We start from the raw sequence: 17,242 nt of genomic DNA, 5'->3' as shown, positions 1-17,242 counted from the left end.
TACACTCAAATACTACATAAGCTGTAGGAGTTTAGATAAATCCTTTAAAACACTGATTCACTTAGAACCTAAAGCATATCCAGTTGGTTTGTAAAGGATTTTCCATGCAGAGTTAACAAGCTAATGTATAGAAGTTGTAGGAAAGAAACTAAAGCTTTGTGGGCATTTTCCAGGTTCGGTGTGATCCTGAGATTCAAGAATTGCGTCAGTGGCAGAAGAAACTGCGTGAAGACAACCACATTCACCAGCGAGTCAAGATTTTCTGGGCCAAACAAGAACAGAAAGGTTAGTTGTTTGATTCACAGTCCTTAGTTTATTTAGGAAAAGGCTGAGTCTTAGCCCAGGCTCAGAAAGAAGCCCTCTGGGTTCTTACGGGGTCCTTGTGTCTGCAGGGAACTCAGTCTGTGTGGGGGGGAAGTGGCTGCATATTAAGATTCTGCTCTAGAATGCCAGAGGTGATGTGATATAATTTATATGGCTATTTGCCTCACTCAGGGACAAATTCAGGGTCATCTTGTGTCTGCATGTCTTTTTTGTTCAAGCTATAAGACATCAAGGATAACCCCTCATTTTGGAAATACAGTGTCCATCAGTGTGACGGGTGGTTTTTTTTTTTTTAAGTTGTTGATTGTGTGTCTGAACTGAAATGATGCTTTATGCTTGTTCTCTCCCCTTTTGTGAGAAATTAAACACACACACACACATTTGTGCGCACGCACACACACACACACAAAGAACAAAGAATAGCAGCACCATTTCGTCCTATTTACTTTCCACATTTTTTGTTATAAAACTTTAATTTACTATTTATTTACGATAGGGAAATTAGAAAAACAACAACCAAGGGGCACCTGGCTGGCCCAGTCAGTAAAGTCTGCGACTCTTAATCTCGGTTGAGGTTGAGTGCAAGCCCCATGTGGGTCTAGAATTGACTTAATGTATTTTTATCAAAATATTTTTTTTATTTTTTATTATTTTTATTATACATTATATATATATTTTTTATTTTAAAGAAAGTAAAAAAGAAAAACAACAGCCAAAAAAGGGAAAAAAACAGAAATCCCACCACTGTTAATATTTTGGTGTATATCCTGCTGTACTTTTTCTGGTACAAACAGGTACAAATGAGTGTCTATAGATATTTTGTTAAAAATAGGATTTTACAGGGGCGCCTGGGTGGCTCAGTCGGTTAAGCGGCCGACTTCGGCTCAGGTCACGATCTCGCGGTCCGTGAGTTCGAGCCCCGCGTCGGGCTCTGGGCTGATGGCTCGGAGCCTGGAGCCTGTTTCTGATTCTGTGTCTCCCGCTCTCTCTGACCCTCCCCCATTCATGCTCTGTCTCTCTCTGTCTCAAAAATAAATAAACGTTAAAAAAAAAATTAAAAAAAAAAAAAAATAGGATTTTACATCGTTACAATCTGTCACTGAACATATTCAGAACATCATTCTGGTCAACAATTAAGAGCAGCATCATGAAGTTTAACAGGTGCATGGTATGGATTTAGTATCATTTATTCAACCAACAATATGGAAGGAGATTTGTGATATATAATCAAGTGGAAAAAATAGCAGAACCGTAAGTTTTCATCCATATATTAAAAATATATACATGGAAACACGGAGACGTCTAAACAGCCTGGAAGAATACATTAATGATACATGATACCTTTAGGATTTGTACGAGGTAGGGAGAGGTGCACTGTTGGAATCTTTAAAAAAAATTTTTTTTATTTTAGACAGAGAGAGAGAGAGCATGAGCTAGGGAGAGAGGCAGAGGGAGGGATAGTGAGAGAGAAAGAATCCCAAGCAGGCTCCATGCTCACCATGGAGCTGAATGTGGGGCTCAATCCCATGACCCTGTGATCACGATCTGAGCCAAAATCAAGAGTCAGATGCTCAATTGACTGAGCCATCTAGACGCCCCTGGAACCTTTTTTTTTTTTTTTTTTAATTTTTTTTTTTAACGTTTTATTTATTTTTGAGACAGGGAGAGACAGAGCATGAACAGGGGAGGGTCAGAGAGAGGGAGACACAGAATCCGAAACAGGCTCCAGGCCCCGAGCTGCCAGCACAGAGCCCGACGCGGGGCTCGAACTCACAGACCGCGAGATCATGACCCGAGCTGAAGTTGGCTGCTCAACCGACTGAGCCACCCAGGCACCCTGGAACCTTTTAAATAAATACATAATACTTTACCATTTATGAAAAAATAACCCTACTCACCTCAGCAGGCTACAGGCCATCCATATTTTGAGTCCTCTCAACTCAACTCCCCATCCAGCCTGTCCCCTGTCACTAGGCTATAGTCCCTCCAGACTTTTCCGTCCTTTCCATATGCCAATACCTCCCTCACCCAGAGGACACTGTACTTTCTTTCTTTTTTTTTTTTCTGCCAGGTAACCCATCCTCAGCTGCTTCTCATCTTCCAGGCCTCCTTGAAATAGTATTTATTGAACACTCTCAACATGGTGGGGTCTAAACAAAAGCTTTCTCTTCTCCCCAGAAACTGTCTTCAATCCTGCCTTCTTGAATCTGTCTTTCCAGTCCCTTCATGGCATATTGGGTGGATTCCATGTCTTTTCTGTATGCTGTAATTTCAGAAAGCCCAGTCTAGTTTAAATTTCAATCTCACATCCCATTTAAATCTTACCCACCCCCTTCCGCCCTTCATCAGTGGGGGTGGGAGTAGGGGAAAGAACTATTAGATCTTTCACACTTCCACACTTTTCTTGTCAGAATCCCTTTCTCCTCTAGTGGGACGGGTGGGAAGGAGGGAGATACAGATCACTGTCTGTTGTGATCCTCTTTTGGCTGCCACTGCTTCTCTGGCTAAGGCTACCATTTGTGTCCTTTGGGCAGGCATCTCCATGCTGACTCTCTGACTCCTGTATTTCATATGCGTTCTTCCTGGGGGGAAACAACAGGTGGCAGAACACCCCTGTGGGGATCTGGATCCGTCTCTGCCTCTTCCACCACCACCCCAGATCTCACCTCTGCCAGTCCACTCCCAGCCTTTTGCTGTTGGGGATCTCCTTACCTAGTGGCCAGCCCTCTTGGTTGAGGCATCAGGAAGATAGTTCAACTTGCCTCCCAGTGTCCACCTGACTCACTCTCATGGGTGGACATGCAGACCTCTCCATGGTCCTCCTTCTCTCTGCCCCAGTGTGTCTACCCAGGTCACACTGAACCTTCTCAGACAAGCAAGGGGGATGATCTGTATGTCAATCTGCCCTTAAAGCAAATGTTCAAGTAAATACTGAGATACCCTCAATTTAAAAAAAAATAATAATATTTTATTTATTTTTGAGAGAGTGAGAGAAAGACAGAGTGTGGGCAGGAGAGGGGAAGAGAGAGGGAGTCACAGAATCCGAAGCAGGCTCAAGGCTCTGAGCTGTCAGCACAGAGTCTGATGCAGAGCTCAAACTCATGAACCACAAGATCCTGACCTGAGCTGATGTGAGACGCTTAACCGACTGAGCCACCCAGGCACCCCACCCTCAACCTTTTTGAGGTGTTCTCTTGGCTCTTCCCTTCCCTGGATTAGGGTTTGGCTTGGGGGAAGCACCCACTCTTATCTAGCAGAGGAGAAAAAAAGCCCAGCACTTTTTAGACCAGCAATTCTCAATCTTTTTGGACTGTGACTCAGTAAGAAATAGCTTTATATTATAATCTAGTACATGCCCTCCTGTTCTATTGAGGTTTTGTTTTTTATTTTTATTTTTTTTAATGCTAGACATGACCAACTAAATGAATTATATGGCCCACTAATGTGTCTTTACCCATGCTTTGAGATATACTGCATTGGTCCACTACTCCACAGCTCCTAAATATCTTCTCTCCCTTCCCTTCCCAGAGCCATCTACTTAGGTGGTGGTTGGGTGCCTTCTTCATAGACAATGGTTCTCAATACTGGCTGCGCGTTTGAATCACCTTGGGAGCTTTCTAAAAATACCAGTGCCATTGACAGAAAATCCTAGAAGTAATGAGCATTCTTAGTGTCCAGATATTGGTTTCTAAGTACACTTTACTCTAAACAGAATTAAGTTTCTTGGAGAAATGGGGATGCCTAGGTGGCTCGGTCGATTAAGTGTCAGACCCTTGGTTTCGGCTCAGGTCACGATCTCACAGTTTGTGAGTTTGAGCCCCGAGACTGACAGTGGAGAGCCTGCTCGGGATTCTCTCTCTCTCCGTCTCTCTCTGCCCCTCCCCTGCTGGTGCTTTCTCTGTCTCTCAAAATAAATAAACTTAAAAAAAAAAGTTTCTTGGAAAAATGGCTGATCACAAGCCTGGGGCAAGGAAAGTAGATCAGCCTAGAACATCTTATGCCAGAAAATAAAGATGGGGACATGGGAGAAGAATATAGGCTATAGCTTGATGGGAGTCTCACTGAGCAAATCTGGGACAGTTAAGTGTCAAAATTAATAGGACAGTAATGAATTATAACTCCTTGACAAATGAGGGAGATGAGGAAGCTTTTCCTTACATTAGAATACCAACTAATACACAGAGAAAGTTTAATGAAATTAGGGGCGCATGGGTGGCTCAGTTGGTTAAGCATCCCATTTCAGTGTAGGTCATGATCTCACAATTGGTGAGTTCAAGCTCCACATCAGGCTCTGTGCTGACATCACAGAGCCTGCTTGGGATTCTCTCTCTCCCTCTCTCTGTACCCCCCCCTCAAAATGAATAAATAAACTTAAAAACAAGAAAGTCTAATGAAATTAAAAAGTCACCATCTTGTAACCATATTAGTAAATAATTATCTCAGGCAAAAATCATCAGTACTTGCTAAAACCATTGTGTGAAAGTTTGATGAGGAATATGATATTTAGAATTCCAAAATATCCCTCTGCAAATTAGTCATTAAACAAAGGGGAAAATGCTAACGTGGCATTAGAGAAACCTGGCAGACCCACCTTCACCAAGTGTTGAGAATTAATATCACCAATATTGGGACAAGCTGATATAACGTGCCTCCTGGTATGATGTACCAAGGACCCACGACATATATGCTTATGCACTATCCCTGTCAAAATGCATGACTTGAATCTAATCATGGGGAAACATCGGACAAACCTAAAAGGAAGGACACACACCAGAATAACTGATTCAGATTCTTAAAAAATGCCAGTGTCAAGAAAGGCCAAGGAAGGAACAAGGAGGCATGACAGCTAAACACAGCACATGATCTTAGATTGGCTCCTGTGTGGGAAAAAATTCTATGAAAGACATTATTGAGACAATTAGCAAACTTTGAATATAGTCTTTATATAAATAAATACATGGCACTATCAAAGTTCCTCATTTTGAACAATGTTCTTGGGCTATGTAAGAAGCCTCTTCATTCTTAAGATACATGCTGAAGACTTTAACGATCAGTGGATATGGTATGTAGCTTAACCTCAAATGATTCAGAAAAAAAAGAATGTGTAACATGCATGTATATGTATGCATACATAGAGAGAAAATGGTAATATAAGTATGGCAAAGTATACACAACTGGTGAGCCTGGGGGTTCTTTGGATGATGATAGCCACTTTTCTGTAAATTCAAAATTATTTCAAAATTATCAGTTAAAAAAATTCCAGTGCCTCACCTCCACAGGTTCTCATCCGATGGTTTTGTGATGAGCCCCCAGGCGTGCATGTTAATGCTAAGTTTCCCAGTTCTAATGGTCAGCCAGAGTTGATACTCTAAGGAGGCACTGGATCTGCAGTTGTTTCGTGTTCTCTTTAAAATGGGGAGACCTCGGGGCGCCTGAGTGGCTCAGTTGGTTAAGCAGCCAACTTAGGCTCAGGTCATGATGTCACGGTTCGTGGGTTCAAGCCCCACATCGGGCTCTGTGCTGACAGCTCAGAGCCTGCAGCCCGCTTCAGATTCTGTGTCTCCCTCTCTCTCTGCTCCTCCCCAACTCCTGCTTTGTGACTCTCTCTCAAAATTAAATAAACGTTAAAAAAATTTTAATGGGGAGTCCTCAGGGCACCTGGGTGGCTTAGTTGGTTGGGTGTCCGACTCTTGATTTCCACTCAGGTCATGATCCCAGGGTTGTGGGATCAAGCCCCACATCGGGCTCAGCACCTACAGTGGAACCTGCTTGAGATTCTCTTTCTCTCTCTCTCTCTCTCTCTCTCTCTCTCTCTCTCTCTCTCTCTCCCCCCCCTCCCTCTGCCCCCTCTCCTCAGCTTGCTCTCTCTCTCTCTCTGTCTCTCTCTAAAGTAATAATTTAAAAATGTGGAGTCCTCTAAGCCTGCATGCCCTGAGCCCCGGGCAAGAGAAGTCCATCTGTTATTTGTTTACTTGGCAGTTACCTGTCTTCCTTGTTAAAGTATAAGCTTCATGAGGACAAAGACCTAACCTAGTACAGCACCTGGCATAAAGTGAGTACCAAATAAGTATTGGTTGAATGAGTGAGTGAATAAATGAATGAATGGGTAGAGTCCTGAGGCTTAAATGAGCCAGCATACAGACAGTGCCTGGTGCAGAGTAAGAGCTCATCAAATTGGCGGTTTTAAAGACTTGCTACCATTTAACCCTTGCTAAGAAGCAGCTTGAGCTGTAAACTGGCAGGACCAGCCCAGGCCTCTCTTCTGTGCACAACTGCCATTTCATTTCACTTCAAAATTGGAAGACAATCAAGGCTGTAATCAGTTTAAAGGTCAAGGAAAGTGCAGCGTGCCTATTTAGTTCTGTTGTTTCTTATTCTTTTGAGTTGATTTGCTGTTGGTTGACAGATTGATTTAGCTTGCTGTGTAGCAGGGAGAGCAGACGGGATTTGATGTGTGTAATCCAGCCAGCAGTGGAGGGGCAGAGTGAAAGCATTAGCATCACCACCACCCGCGCATCTCAGCCACCTGCTGCTCGTGTCCCTTGTGGCCTTTCCAGGGCTCCAGAAGGAGCAGTCCTTTCCAGGCAAGATGGGGTTCAGTAAATGCTCCAGTGGGAATTCATGGGTAAAATTTCCACTTACAATTAGACTGTGAAATGGCGCTTAGGTAAAAAAAAAAAAAAAAAGCCAGTTCTAAACGCTGTCTCCAGAACTGTGGTTAGCTAAGAAGGAAGTCAGTACAGTGCAATGGGTAAAGGACTGGCTTTTGGAATTGGCCAGACCTGTTCAGAGAGTCCTTTTACTTTTCTCTGTGTGATCCTGATCTAGTTAACTTCCTTAAGCCTCAGTTTTCCCATGTACAAAATGGGACTAATGACAGTACCTGTCTCATATGGCTGTTAAAAGGTTACAGGACTTGATTTTTAGAATAAGTGCTGGCACATCATTCCCATAAAGGCTGGTTACTGTCACAATTTTAGTATAATTAAAATATCTGTGTGCTTTTAAACAATTCTGTTGGTTTACTCCACTAGACTCTAAGTGCCATAGGGTTCCCTGGAGGGGACTCTTTCTCTTACTCATGGTGCCTCCAGCCTAGCACAGAGCCTGGCATAGAGCATGCAGTCTACACATACAGGGTGGAAAGAGCTCTGGGCTTCATTTTACAAACGAATTAGTAGACGCCCAAGAAAGTTGAGAGACTTGTCCAAGGGCACACTGCCAAAGGAGGGCCTAGGGCCGGGGCCCAAGTGTTCCCTTTTTCTGTCCACTTTTCTAACACATATCTGAGGAAAGACACAGAGAGTTAAGATGCTCCCTTGGATTCTACTGTCAGAGCCAAATTCCCTCAGGAATCCTCCTGAACGTGACATCCTGCTTATCTTATTTCTCATGACCTGGACTTTCTGGGCTTTGGGTTCCTGCTGTTTGTGTTGACTGAAGCCTCTAAGTCAGGGCTGAATTGCTAGGAGCAGCACACAGACTGCTCACCAGGGGAAGTAGAACTCCTTGTTTCCTCCAGGTGTCCCTGAGTGGAATCGTTTCTTTTTGTTTGTTTTAATTTTTTTTTAATGTTTTGTTTTTGTTTTTTTTTTTTTTTTGAGAGAGAGAGAGACAGAGTGCAAGTAGGGAAGGGGCAGAGAGAGAGGGAGACACAGAATCTGAAGCAGGCTCCAGACTCCAAGCTATCAGCACAGAGCCGGATGTGGGACTCGAACCAACGAGCCATGAGATCATGACCCAAGACGAAGTCTGACGCTTAACCGACTGAGCCACCCAGACTCCCCAAGCTGAATCATTCCTTACACTCAGGCAGTATAGAGTTACTTCCTGTTTTAAACCTTATGAATTAGGGTAGTGTGGCAGTTTGGATAATAAATCCCCCCAACCAAGGTGACACTATCATTAGACCCCAAGACCTCTGATGAAGCAATTTGTTAGACACATGCTAGTTCTCCTTTAGACTTGCAGTAAAGAAAAAAAAATGGAATGACTGCAAATAAAAACAGTTCTTCAACTTTATCTAAAAAATGCACAAACTGATCTATGTACAAATCCAATAAACATATGTAATATATTTTTTGAGTGCATGCCATATTATCCATATTATGTTCTGGTATTTATAGTATGAATAAATTTTGCCAAGTTCATTTCTTGGAGCAACCTTGATGCAGACAGGAGGTCTGAGGGAGAATAGTGTCCGCTGTCAGGGTAGAGTTGTGGTCATATATAGCTCATCTCATGTTACACTGAGTCAGAGGCCCTCCCAAACAGGATTTTCTTCTAGGACAGAAATGGTGTGAAGTTATCCTTAAGTCTCTATCCACTGGGACAGTTGCAGGAATTATTTTTAAATGTGTGTGACAAGAATTGCAGCCAATATAATTCCAAACAAGATGCCTAAGTCATTTTTGAGATGTGGTCAAAAATCCCTTCTCAATTAATAGTGTATTTTTAGCTTTGTATATACTCAGTAATTGTTTTCAAATGTGCTTTGTAGTTGAATGGTGATATTTTATTTGGAAATCTAGGATGTAGGAAGAAAGAAGCCATAGAAATTGTTCCTATAACATCAGGTTACAGTGTGTGTGTGTGTGTGTGTGTGTGTGTGTGTGTGTGTGTGTGTGTTGGGGGGTGTATTTACATATATTTACATATATGTGTATGAAACATCAGATTATATTTGTGTGTGTATTCTTTATATATATGTAAGTATTCTTTAATTTTTTTCTTATGTTTATTTATTTTGAGAGAGAGTCAGAGTATGAGTGGGGGAGGGGCAGAGAGAGAGGGAGACATGAATCGCAAACAGACTCCAGGCTTTGAACCGTCAGCACAGAGCCCGATGCGGGGCTTGAACTCACAAATTGTGAGAGCATGACCTGAACTGAAGTCGGACGCTTAACCAACGGAGCCACACAGGTGCCCCATCTAAGTATTCTTTAAATGACTTTATCACTTCTTGTTGATATTTTAAAGAAAATGTTGGAGGAGGTTGACCTGTCAAAGGAAACAGATTATTTACTTTTCTTTGCTTACCTGTTTATTCCCTACCTCATTCCAAGAGCCATTTTCAGTAGCTTACAGAAACTTGTAATATAACATTTTTAGGTATGGTGTTACCAAATGTGGTAATTGGGTTGGGGAAAAATTAAAAGGAGAGAAAAAGTTAAGCCACAAAATGCAGTAAACAAAATACTCTAAGTCCTATACGTCCTAGAGATTTCTTAGAGACAAAGCAAAGAGGAAAATAGGATCTGTTAAATAGTTCATAGTGTCTATAAGAAAAAAGACAAGCTATTTGTTCAGGAAACACTGGGCCCTTCCCTCATACATTATGCAATGTGAATAATAACCTCAAAAATGTTCCTAAATAAATAGAACTATGGTTCTGAGCTTCCTAGAAGCCACAACAATGAAGGAAATAGGATCATTATATTGTTTATTGTGTCTTTAAGATTAAGAAGGTTCTTAGAAGCACAGTTATTCCTGGAACTGAAGTTTTCCTTTCATTAAGAGGACACTGGGAAGGGCACTTGGGTGGCTCAGTCCTTTGAGCGTCTGACTTTGGCTCAGGTCATGATCTTGCAGTTTGTGAGTTTGAGTCCCTCATTGCTTGCTGTCAGTGCAGAGCCCACTTCGGATCCTCTGTCGCCCTCTTTCTCTGCCCTCCCCGCCTCTGAAAAAAAACATTAAAAAAAAAAAAAAAAAAAAGAGGGCACTAGGAAAAAAACAAAGCCTGAGAGGGGTGGGAGGTGGGTAAGGACCAGATAAGTTATTTTTTTTTTTCTGACTTTTAATCTAGTATTTTAAGTTTAGATTGTAATGACAAACCTTAACTATATTAGGATTGGGTTTTAAGGACAGTCTTAAGCATCTCATCTTGGCCACACCACATGCTTATGACCTTAGGATACCCCTGGAACTTAGTTTTAGAGCAGAGAATGTCTGAAACTAAGTAGTAGCTGTAGTTTATTGGGCACATACCATGTGCCAGGCACCACGCTAAGCACCTTTTGTTGCCATGTAGTCCTCACACCTGCTCTGCCACACAGAGGACATTATCTCCATTGTACAGATGAGGAAACCAGGGCTGGGAGAACATGACTTACACAAGGCCACACTGCCAGTAGGGCCCAACGAGGGATTTGAACCCAGATCTGCCTGATGCCGGGGATCCTAGGGCCATTTCATGCCATGTTGTCCAGTTACCTTAACTGGGCATGTTGGCCCAGTGCAGAGCTTCCCAACAGGGTACCAGGACCCCCAGGCTGGGCAGTGGGCAGCATCTGGCCATGCCTCCCACCCTGCCCGCTAACACTGAAATAGCCACAGGCCACTGGATAGGGAGGTGTGGAGAGAGGGGATGCTGAGTCCCTTGTCCAGAGGCTGCAGGATCTGTCAGCATGTTTTAGGAAGCCAGGGGTAAGTGGATAGGGATGAGGATGTTCTTTTCTCCCTCCTTCCAAATATCCTGCCCATCCATAGATGAGGAGCAGGGAAGGGCTTCGCCACCAAAGAGGATACCCGGGTACAGAGAACACGAGCCTGTGACCCAGGAGGTGGGTTCTGGCATTAGCTGTAGCCCTTTGTAACTAATAAACATAATTGATCACCTAACAATGATATATGTTAAAATAATCAATGGCTTATTTTCCAGAGGCAGTTACTATTGAGGGTGTCTACCCATAGGGTTTCTTCATCTATCTACGTATAAATATATGCACATATATATTTATAAACATGGAAACATATTATAAATGCTGTAGTGCAATGTGCTTTTTCTTTCACTTGGCAATATATCATAGACATCTTTTCATGCTAAAAGTTTTAATAAAAATTTCATTGTGTAGCGAGGGGTTTTTCTACATCATCAAATAATTCTCTGACACCAGCTAGGTTGGAGAATTCAACTCAATTCTGATACTTGTCTACCCAGAGGTAGCATCCGTTCTCACAGGTTAAGGGCTCAGACCCACAGGACTGTCCCCACCGCAGACAATCCCAAATCCAGGTTGTTACCTGCTCTTCTGACTGACCGGCTGCTGTCGGGAGCTTCCCACAACCCCCTCCTTGGGTTCAATTAATTTGCTGGTGCAGCTCACAGAACTCAGGAAACTACCCACTAGATTACTGGTTTATTACAGAGGTTACATTAAAGGATACGAATCAGCAGCCAGATGGAGAGATAAAAGGGAGAGAGAGAGAGGTCCTGAACAGAGAGGCTTCTGTCCTCTTGGGGCTTAGTGCCTGGCATGAAGGCACAGGGAATTGTTCTGGTATCCCCATCTGGAAGTCTCTGAACCCTGTCCTTTGGGTTTTTATGGAGGCTTCATTACATAGGCATGATTGATTTAATCATTGGCCAATGGTGCCAGATTCAACCTCCAGCCCCCCACCCCACCCTGGAGGCCTGGGCGGTGGGACGGAAAGTTTCTAACCCTCTAATCACATGGTTGGTTTTCCCCGGCAACCAGCCCCCATCCTAACTTGGATCCAAAAGTCACTTTATCAACATAACAAATGACACCTTTAGCTTTTCTTCACTTGGGAAATTCCAAGGGTTTTTAGGAGCTGTATGCCAGAAGTGGGGACAAAGGCAAATATATATTTCTTATTATAAATCACGGTATCACACGTGCCAATATATTTAGATCTATCTCATTATTTTTTTGTGGATCCATAAAAATGGTAATCAGTCTGTACCATGCTTTTAAAAAAAACAATCCCTATAAATGAATATTCAGCCTATATTGTGAACAATGCTTCCATAGATATTTTTGTAGATTTGTCCTTGCTTACTCATAGAAGTATTTCTATAGGATAAAGTCCTAGAAATGAAATTGCTGGTTCAAAGGACTTGCATGTACTACGTTTAGACAGCGATTGTCATGTTGTCATCCAAAATTGTTGCTTCCATTTGCACTTAATGCCACCAACCCGCTTTGGAACTGTTGATGGGTGATGTGATCTTGGTGTTTCATTTTCCCTGCTTGTAAAATGCGAATGATTATTGCCTTGAGAGTAATTCTAAATGAAGTCATTGCTATGATAATACGCTTACTCTTTAAGAAGAAATATATCAGTAACTCTAAGGTGTCACTTACATCTTAATTTTTTCTCTCATATCTCCTCAAACTTTATTCCTTCTCCATTTGAACCTGCAAAAGAAATAAAAATTTGATTAAAAGAAATTTAGGGACTTCATGCCTCAATATTACTTTCATCGGTTCTAATTTAAGACTCACCCGTGGGTGGAGATGTTTGGATGACATCAACTTTCGTACATATTTTTTCATTAAAAATGTGCACACGTCTGCATAGCTAGGACTGCCTTCTTTTGAAATGCTCAAAGATCCCCTACTGTTCTGCTGAAATTAAAAAGTAAATCAAAGAGGGTTTCTTTTTTTTGAAATGCTCTGGGTGCCATGGGGCACCTGGGTGGCTCTGTCGATTGAGTGATTGAGCATCTGACTCTTGATTTTGGCTGAGGTCACAGTCCAAGGTCATGGGATGGAGCCCTGCATCGGGGTCTGCACTGGGCTCTGTACTGAGTATGGAGCCTGCTTGAGATTCTTTCTCTCTACCTCTGCCCCTCTCCCCCACTTGCAGTATCTCTAAAAAATAAATAAGTAAATAAAAATTAAAGTGCTTTGCCCCACAAGTTCAAGATCCCAAATTTAAGTTTATGTAAATGGATGCTTCCAACCTCCTTAGCTTCATTCCTTCATCTGATTGTTCAGTATTCTTCTTTGAAGTTATATAGATGCAGAGTGCTTTTGTAGGATTTGGATAAATCTACCAACTTCTGGAGATCTCTCAGAACCAGATTGGCTTAAGTTTCCCATTTATCAACTGTATAACCTTGTGCAGGTTGCATAATCTCTGTCACTGACTCAGTTGGCACGGCAATAAAGTGGAAATACTGATATTAGCAACAACCCCATAGAGTTTTGGGAAGATTAAATGAACTGGAATAGTGCTTGGCTCATAATAAGAAGATCAATAAATGATTAGTAATATGTGGGTAATACATGTTGTTACTAAGAATATTGCTTTGGTGGAGGGGAACATCTAGATGGCTCAGTTGGTCAAGCATACAACTCTTGATTTTGGCTCAGGTCATGATCACATGGTTCATGGGTACGAGCCCTGCATCAGACTCTGCGCTGAGAGCACAGACCCAGCTTGGAATTCTCTCTCTCCTCTCTCTCTGCCCCTCCCCTACTTGCTCTCTTTCTGTCTCTCAAAATCAATGAACAGATATTTAAAAAAAAAAAAAAAAGGATATTGGCTTTGGGGTCTGACAGAACCGGGGTCCTGCCCCTTTTCATCAATGAGATCAGGGGCAAGTTGCTCATCCTCTTAAGGCACAGTTTGCTCCTCTGTTATAACAGGGACAATTAGGGCCTGTTGCAGAGGGCTCCTGTGAGGATTAAGTAAGATTAAATACCATTGTATGCTATTAAATAGACCCCTAGTCCAAAGTGAATACCTGGTGGCTGGTTTTAGTAATATTTTTTTAAACTGTCAAGAAATATGTATAAAATTTTTTAAATGTCTTTTTATTTATTTTTGAGAGAGAGAAAGAGGGCGAGTGTGAGCGCGGGAGGGACAGAGATTGAGGGAGACACAGAATCAGAGGCAGGCTCCAGGTTCTGAGCTGTCAGCACAGAGCCCAACGTGGGGCCCAAATTCATGAACCTTGAGATCATGACATGAGCCAAAGCTGAACGCTTACCCGACTGATCCACCCAGGCACCCCTAAAATTTTTATTCCAAGTAATTTACTGATAGCAGTGGTTCTCAATCCTGGCTGCAGATTAGCAACCCCTGGGAGAAATTTATAAGGATACATCAGGCTAGAGGCCAGAGAAAGTGATTACACGGATCTATTCTTAGTAGAGAATGTGTTGTAACCGCATCAGCAAAATCCTAATATCGTGGTGGACAAGCTGCAAGGTCCCAGCAACAGTGATAGGTTTTGGATTCAAAGTCTTCCTTTTGAGGCTCTTCTCACTAATGCAATTTCATTTGGATTAAAATTCAGGGAATCTGAATTCCTGGCCCATCTGTGCAATTTACCAAGTAGATGGACTTGGCTTTCTCCTTTGAAAAATGGAAAGAGTAAACCAGGAAATCTCTCTAAACAAGAATTCCAACTGGTGTTGCCATAGAATCGCCTGCCCCCTGGGCAAGAGGCCTATTGCAGAGCAAATGTAGACCTTGGAAAACTTGTGGTTGTCTTGGTGGTGATTGATGGGCTTGGGGGGTTGGTCTCAACACTGAGGGCAAGAACAAAAAGATGGTGAACATTCTAGGCTTTTATTGGGGAGAGTAGTGTGGGATAGCTGAGGGCCAGAGAGTAACTGGGGAGGTTTAGATGTTGAGGTGGGTTAGAAGAAAGGATGGATTGCGTATTTGGCCATTTAGGAGAGATTGTGGGGAAGGAGCAGGGATGTTTAAAGGAGATTTTTGTTCGATCATATATTAGAAGAATGGGAAGCATATACCCTAGACTGAGGGCCTTTCCTATCACCATATTTGGGTCTGTCACACCCAGGGGTGACTCTGAATGAAAGTTGGAGCTAATGAAGGGAAGGCAATGGGAAGTTGCTCCTGCTGTGTGGTGTCCTGGCCTGGAGGGTAGTGTTGCCTGTGTCCTTAACTGCCAAACCTTGGCTGTCTGCAAAGATCCATGGTCCTCATGAGAGCTCAATTTATTGAAGGCCTACTATGTGCTGGGCACCTTACATATATTATTTCTGATTAATCTTCATGACAAATTCTATTAATACATACTGTTATTACCCTATCTTTCAGGGGAGGAAACTGTCCCAAAGGTTAAGTCACTCACCTTTGGTCACACAGGCCAATAAGTGGCAGAGCTGAGGAAATTTAGAACTTTCCACAATTTCATACTGCCTTGCTGTTCTCACAGCCTTCCTTTCAGCCAGTCCACGGACTGGTAGGCTGAGGGAGAGGTCTGGAATTCATGGTGTCCAAAAGCTCAAAAAGAGCCCAATACAGAATTGAAGTCCACACCTTGAAAAGGATTGAAGGATGTATGCCTGCCCCAACATGGACAAACCTTGAAAGCGTTAATGCAAAGTGCAAATAGCCAGACACCGAAGAGACCACATATTATATGATTTCATTTGTATGAAATGTCCAGAATAGGCAAATCTGCAGAGACAGAAAATAGATCAGGGGTTGCCTAGAGCTGGGGGAATGGAGGGCAATAGCTAAAGGGTACGGGGTTTCATTTTTGGGGTGAGGAAGTATAAAATCGATTGTGGTGATGACTCCACACATCTGTGACGATACTGAACTATTGAGTTTTCATGCGCTTTAAATGGGTGGATTGTATGGTATGTGAATTATGTTTCAATAAAGCTGCTACAAAAAAAAAACTTAATTGAAGGCATGGACCACTTTACACCCAATAGGATGAATACTATCAAAAAGCCCCCCAGAAGATAATAAGTGTTTGTGAGGATGTAGAGAATTGGCATCCTCATGCACAGTTGGTAGGAATGTAAAATGGTATAGCCAAAGTGGTTCCTTTAAAAAATCTTAAGAGGAGGGGGCTCCTGGGTGGCTCAGTTGGTTGAGCATCCAACTTCAGCTCAGGTCATGATCTCACTGCTTGTGAGTTCAAACCCCACGTTGGGCTCTGTGCTGACAGCTCAGAGTCTGGAGCCTGCTTCAGATTCTGTGTCTCCCTCTCTCCCAATGTGCCCCTCCCCTGCTTATACTCTGTCTCTCTCCCTCTCAAAAATATATAAACATTAAAATACTTTTAAAAATTAAAAATAAAATAAAAAATTTTTAAATTTTCTTTGACTATATGATACACATAACTTAGCCACTAATAATTTTTTCAAGTGTTTAATTCCTTTGAATCTCCCAGGATTTTAAAGATTTATTTTGTTTATTGTCCGTGTAACCACGCAGTGTAAATTCTGTAGTAGCAGAGGCTTTCTTTTTCCTTCCTGTTTTGTTCACTGCTGTATCCCCAGCATCTAGAACAACACACAGCACATGGTAGATGCTCAAGAAATATTTGTTGATTAATGAATGGATCTGTGTTTCATAATCCCCCTCCCAAATTATCTAGCGTAGTGAACACTCCAAGGACAAGTAAATGGAGCTGTTTCTAAGCAAACAAACACACAAACAAACGGGAGACATAATGCTTACACAAAAAGAAAAGTCTACTAGAATATAACCCCAAAATGCTACTAGTGATTATTTCTTTTTTAAAAACTTTATTTATTTTTTTTTACTAATCTCTACACCCAACGTGGGGCTCAAACTCACAATGCTGAGATCAAGAGTCACATGCTTCGTCACCTGAGCCAGCCAGGTGCCACTATATAGTGATTATTTCTAAGTGGTAGTAATGCTGGTGATTGATGGGTTGATTGATTACTGCCTGTTTTAGTTTTTTTCTAAAATAGAAATGCAGGTGATTATTTTCCTTTTTTGATTATTTATGTTTTCTAGAATAATAGCAAAGGTTATCAACTGTGTGCTTACTATGAGGCAAGCACTGTTCCATGTGCTTCCCTAGCAGTGACTCAGTCTTCAGAGCAGCCCTGTGAAGCAGGTACTACTGTGGTGTCCATTTTATAGATGAAGAAACTGGGGCACAGAGAGGTTGAACAATGTACCCAGAGCCTCAACAGCAAAGAAGTAGCAGAGCCAGGCAGCTTGATTCCAGAGTCCTTCCTCTTCCCCACCTCATGCTGCAATGTACAGATGTTATTTATGGAGTTAAAATGCTCAGGAGAAATCTCTTGGTGTTTGGTTTCATACAAAATCCATCAGGATCCAACCTCTGATTAAACTGCCAAGGGCAAGAAGCTCATGTCCCTTTACGCCTGTTAGCCTGGTTTAAAGGGCAGTGGTCCCA

At 42.2% G+C, this 17,242-nt stretch overlaps 1 protein-coding gene across 6 annotated transcripts in view; it reads left to right on the top strand.

The window, feature by feature from the left end:
• IQCK (IQ motif containing K) overlaps positions 1–17,242 on the top strand; it is a 124,832-nt gene that overhangs the window by 86,469 nt on the left and 21,121 nt on the right. For 4 of the 6 annotated variants that reach the window (XM_042970938.1, XM_007087296.3, XM_007087294.3 and 1 more), the window contains one exon: positions 174–285. In XM_042970938.1, coding sequence (XP_042826872.1) covers positions 174–285 — 112 coding nt within the window. Of the gene's footprint in view, positions 1–173; positions 286–6,303; positions 6,377–17,242 lie in introns of those variants that run through there. The other 2 variants (XM_042970937.1, XM_042970936.1) reach the window with 2 other exon arrangements.

Source organism: Panthera tigris, chromosome E3, assembly GCF_018350195.1.
Source record: "Panthera tigris isolate Pti1 chromosome E3, P.tigris_Pti1_mat1.1, whole genome shotgun sequence".
Taxonomy (NCBI): Eukaryota; Metazoa; Chordata; class Mammalia; order Carnivora; family Felidae; genus Panthera; species Panthera tigris.
Note: the sequence above shows the minus strand (reverse complement) of the source record. Positions and strands in the feature narration are given on the sequence as shown.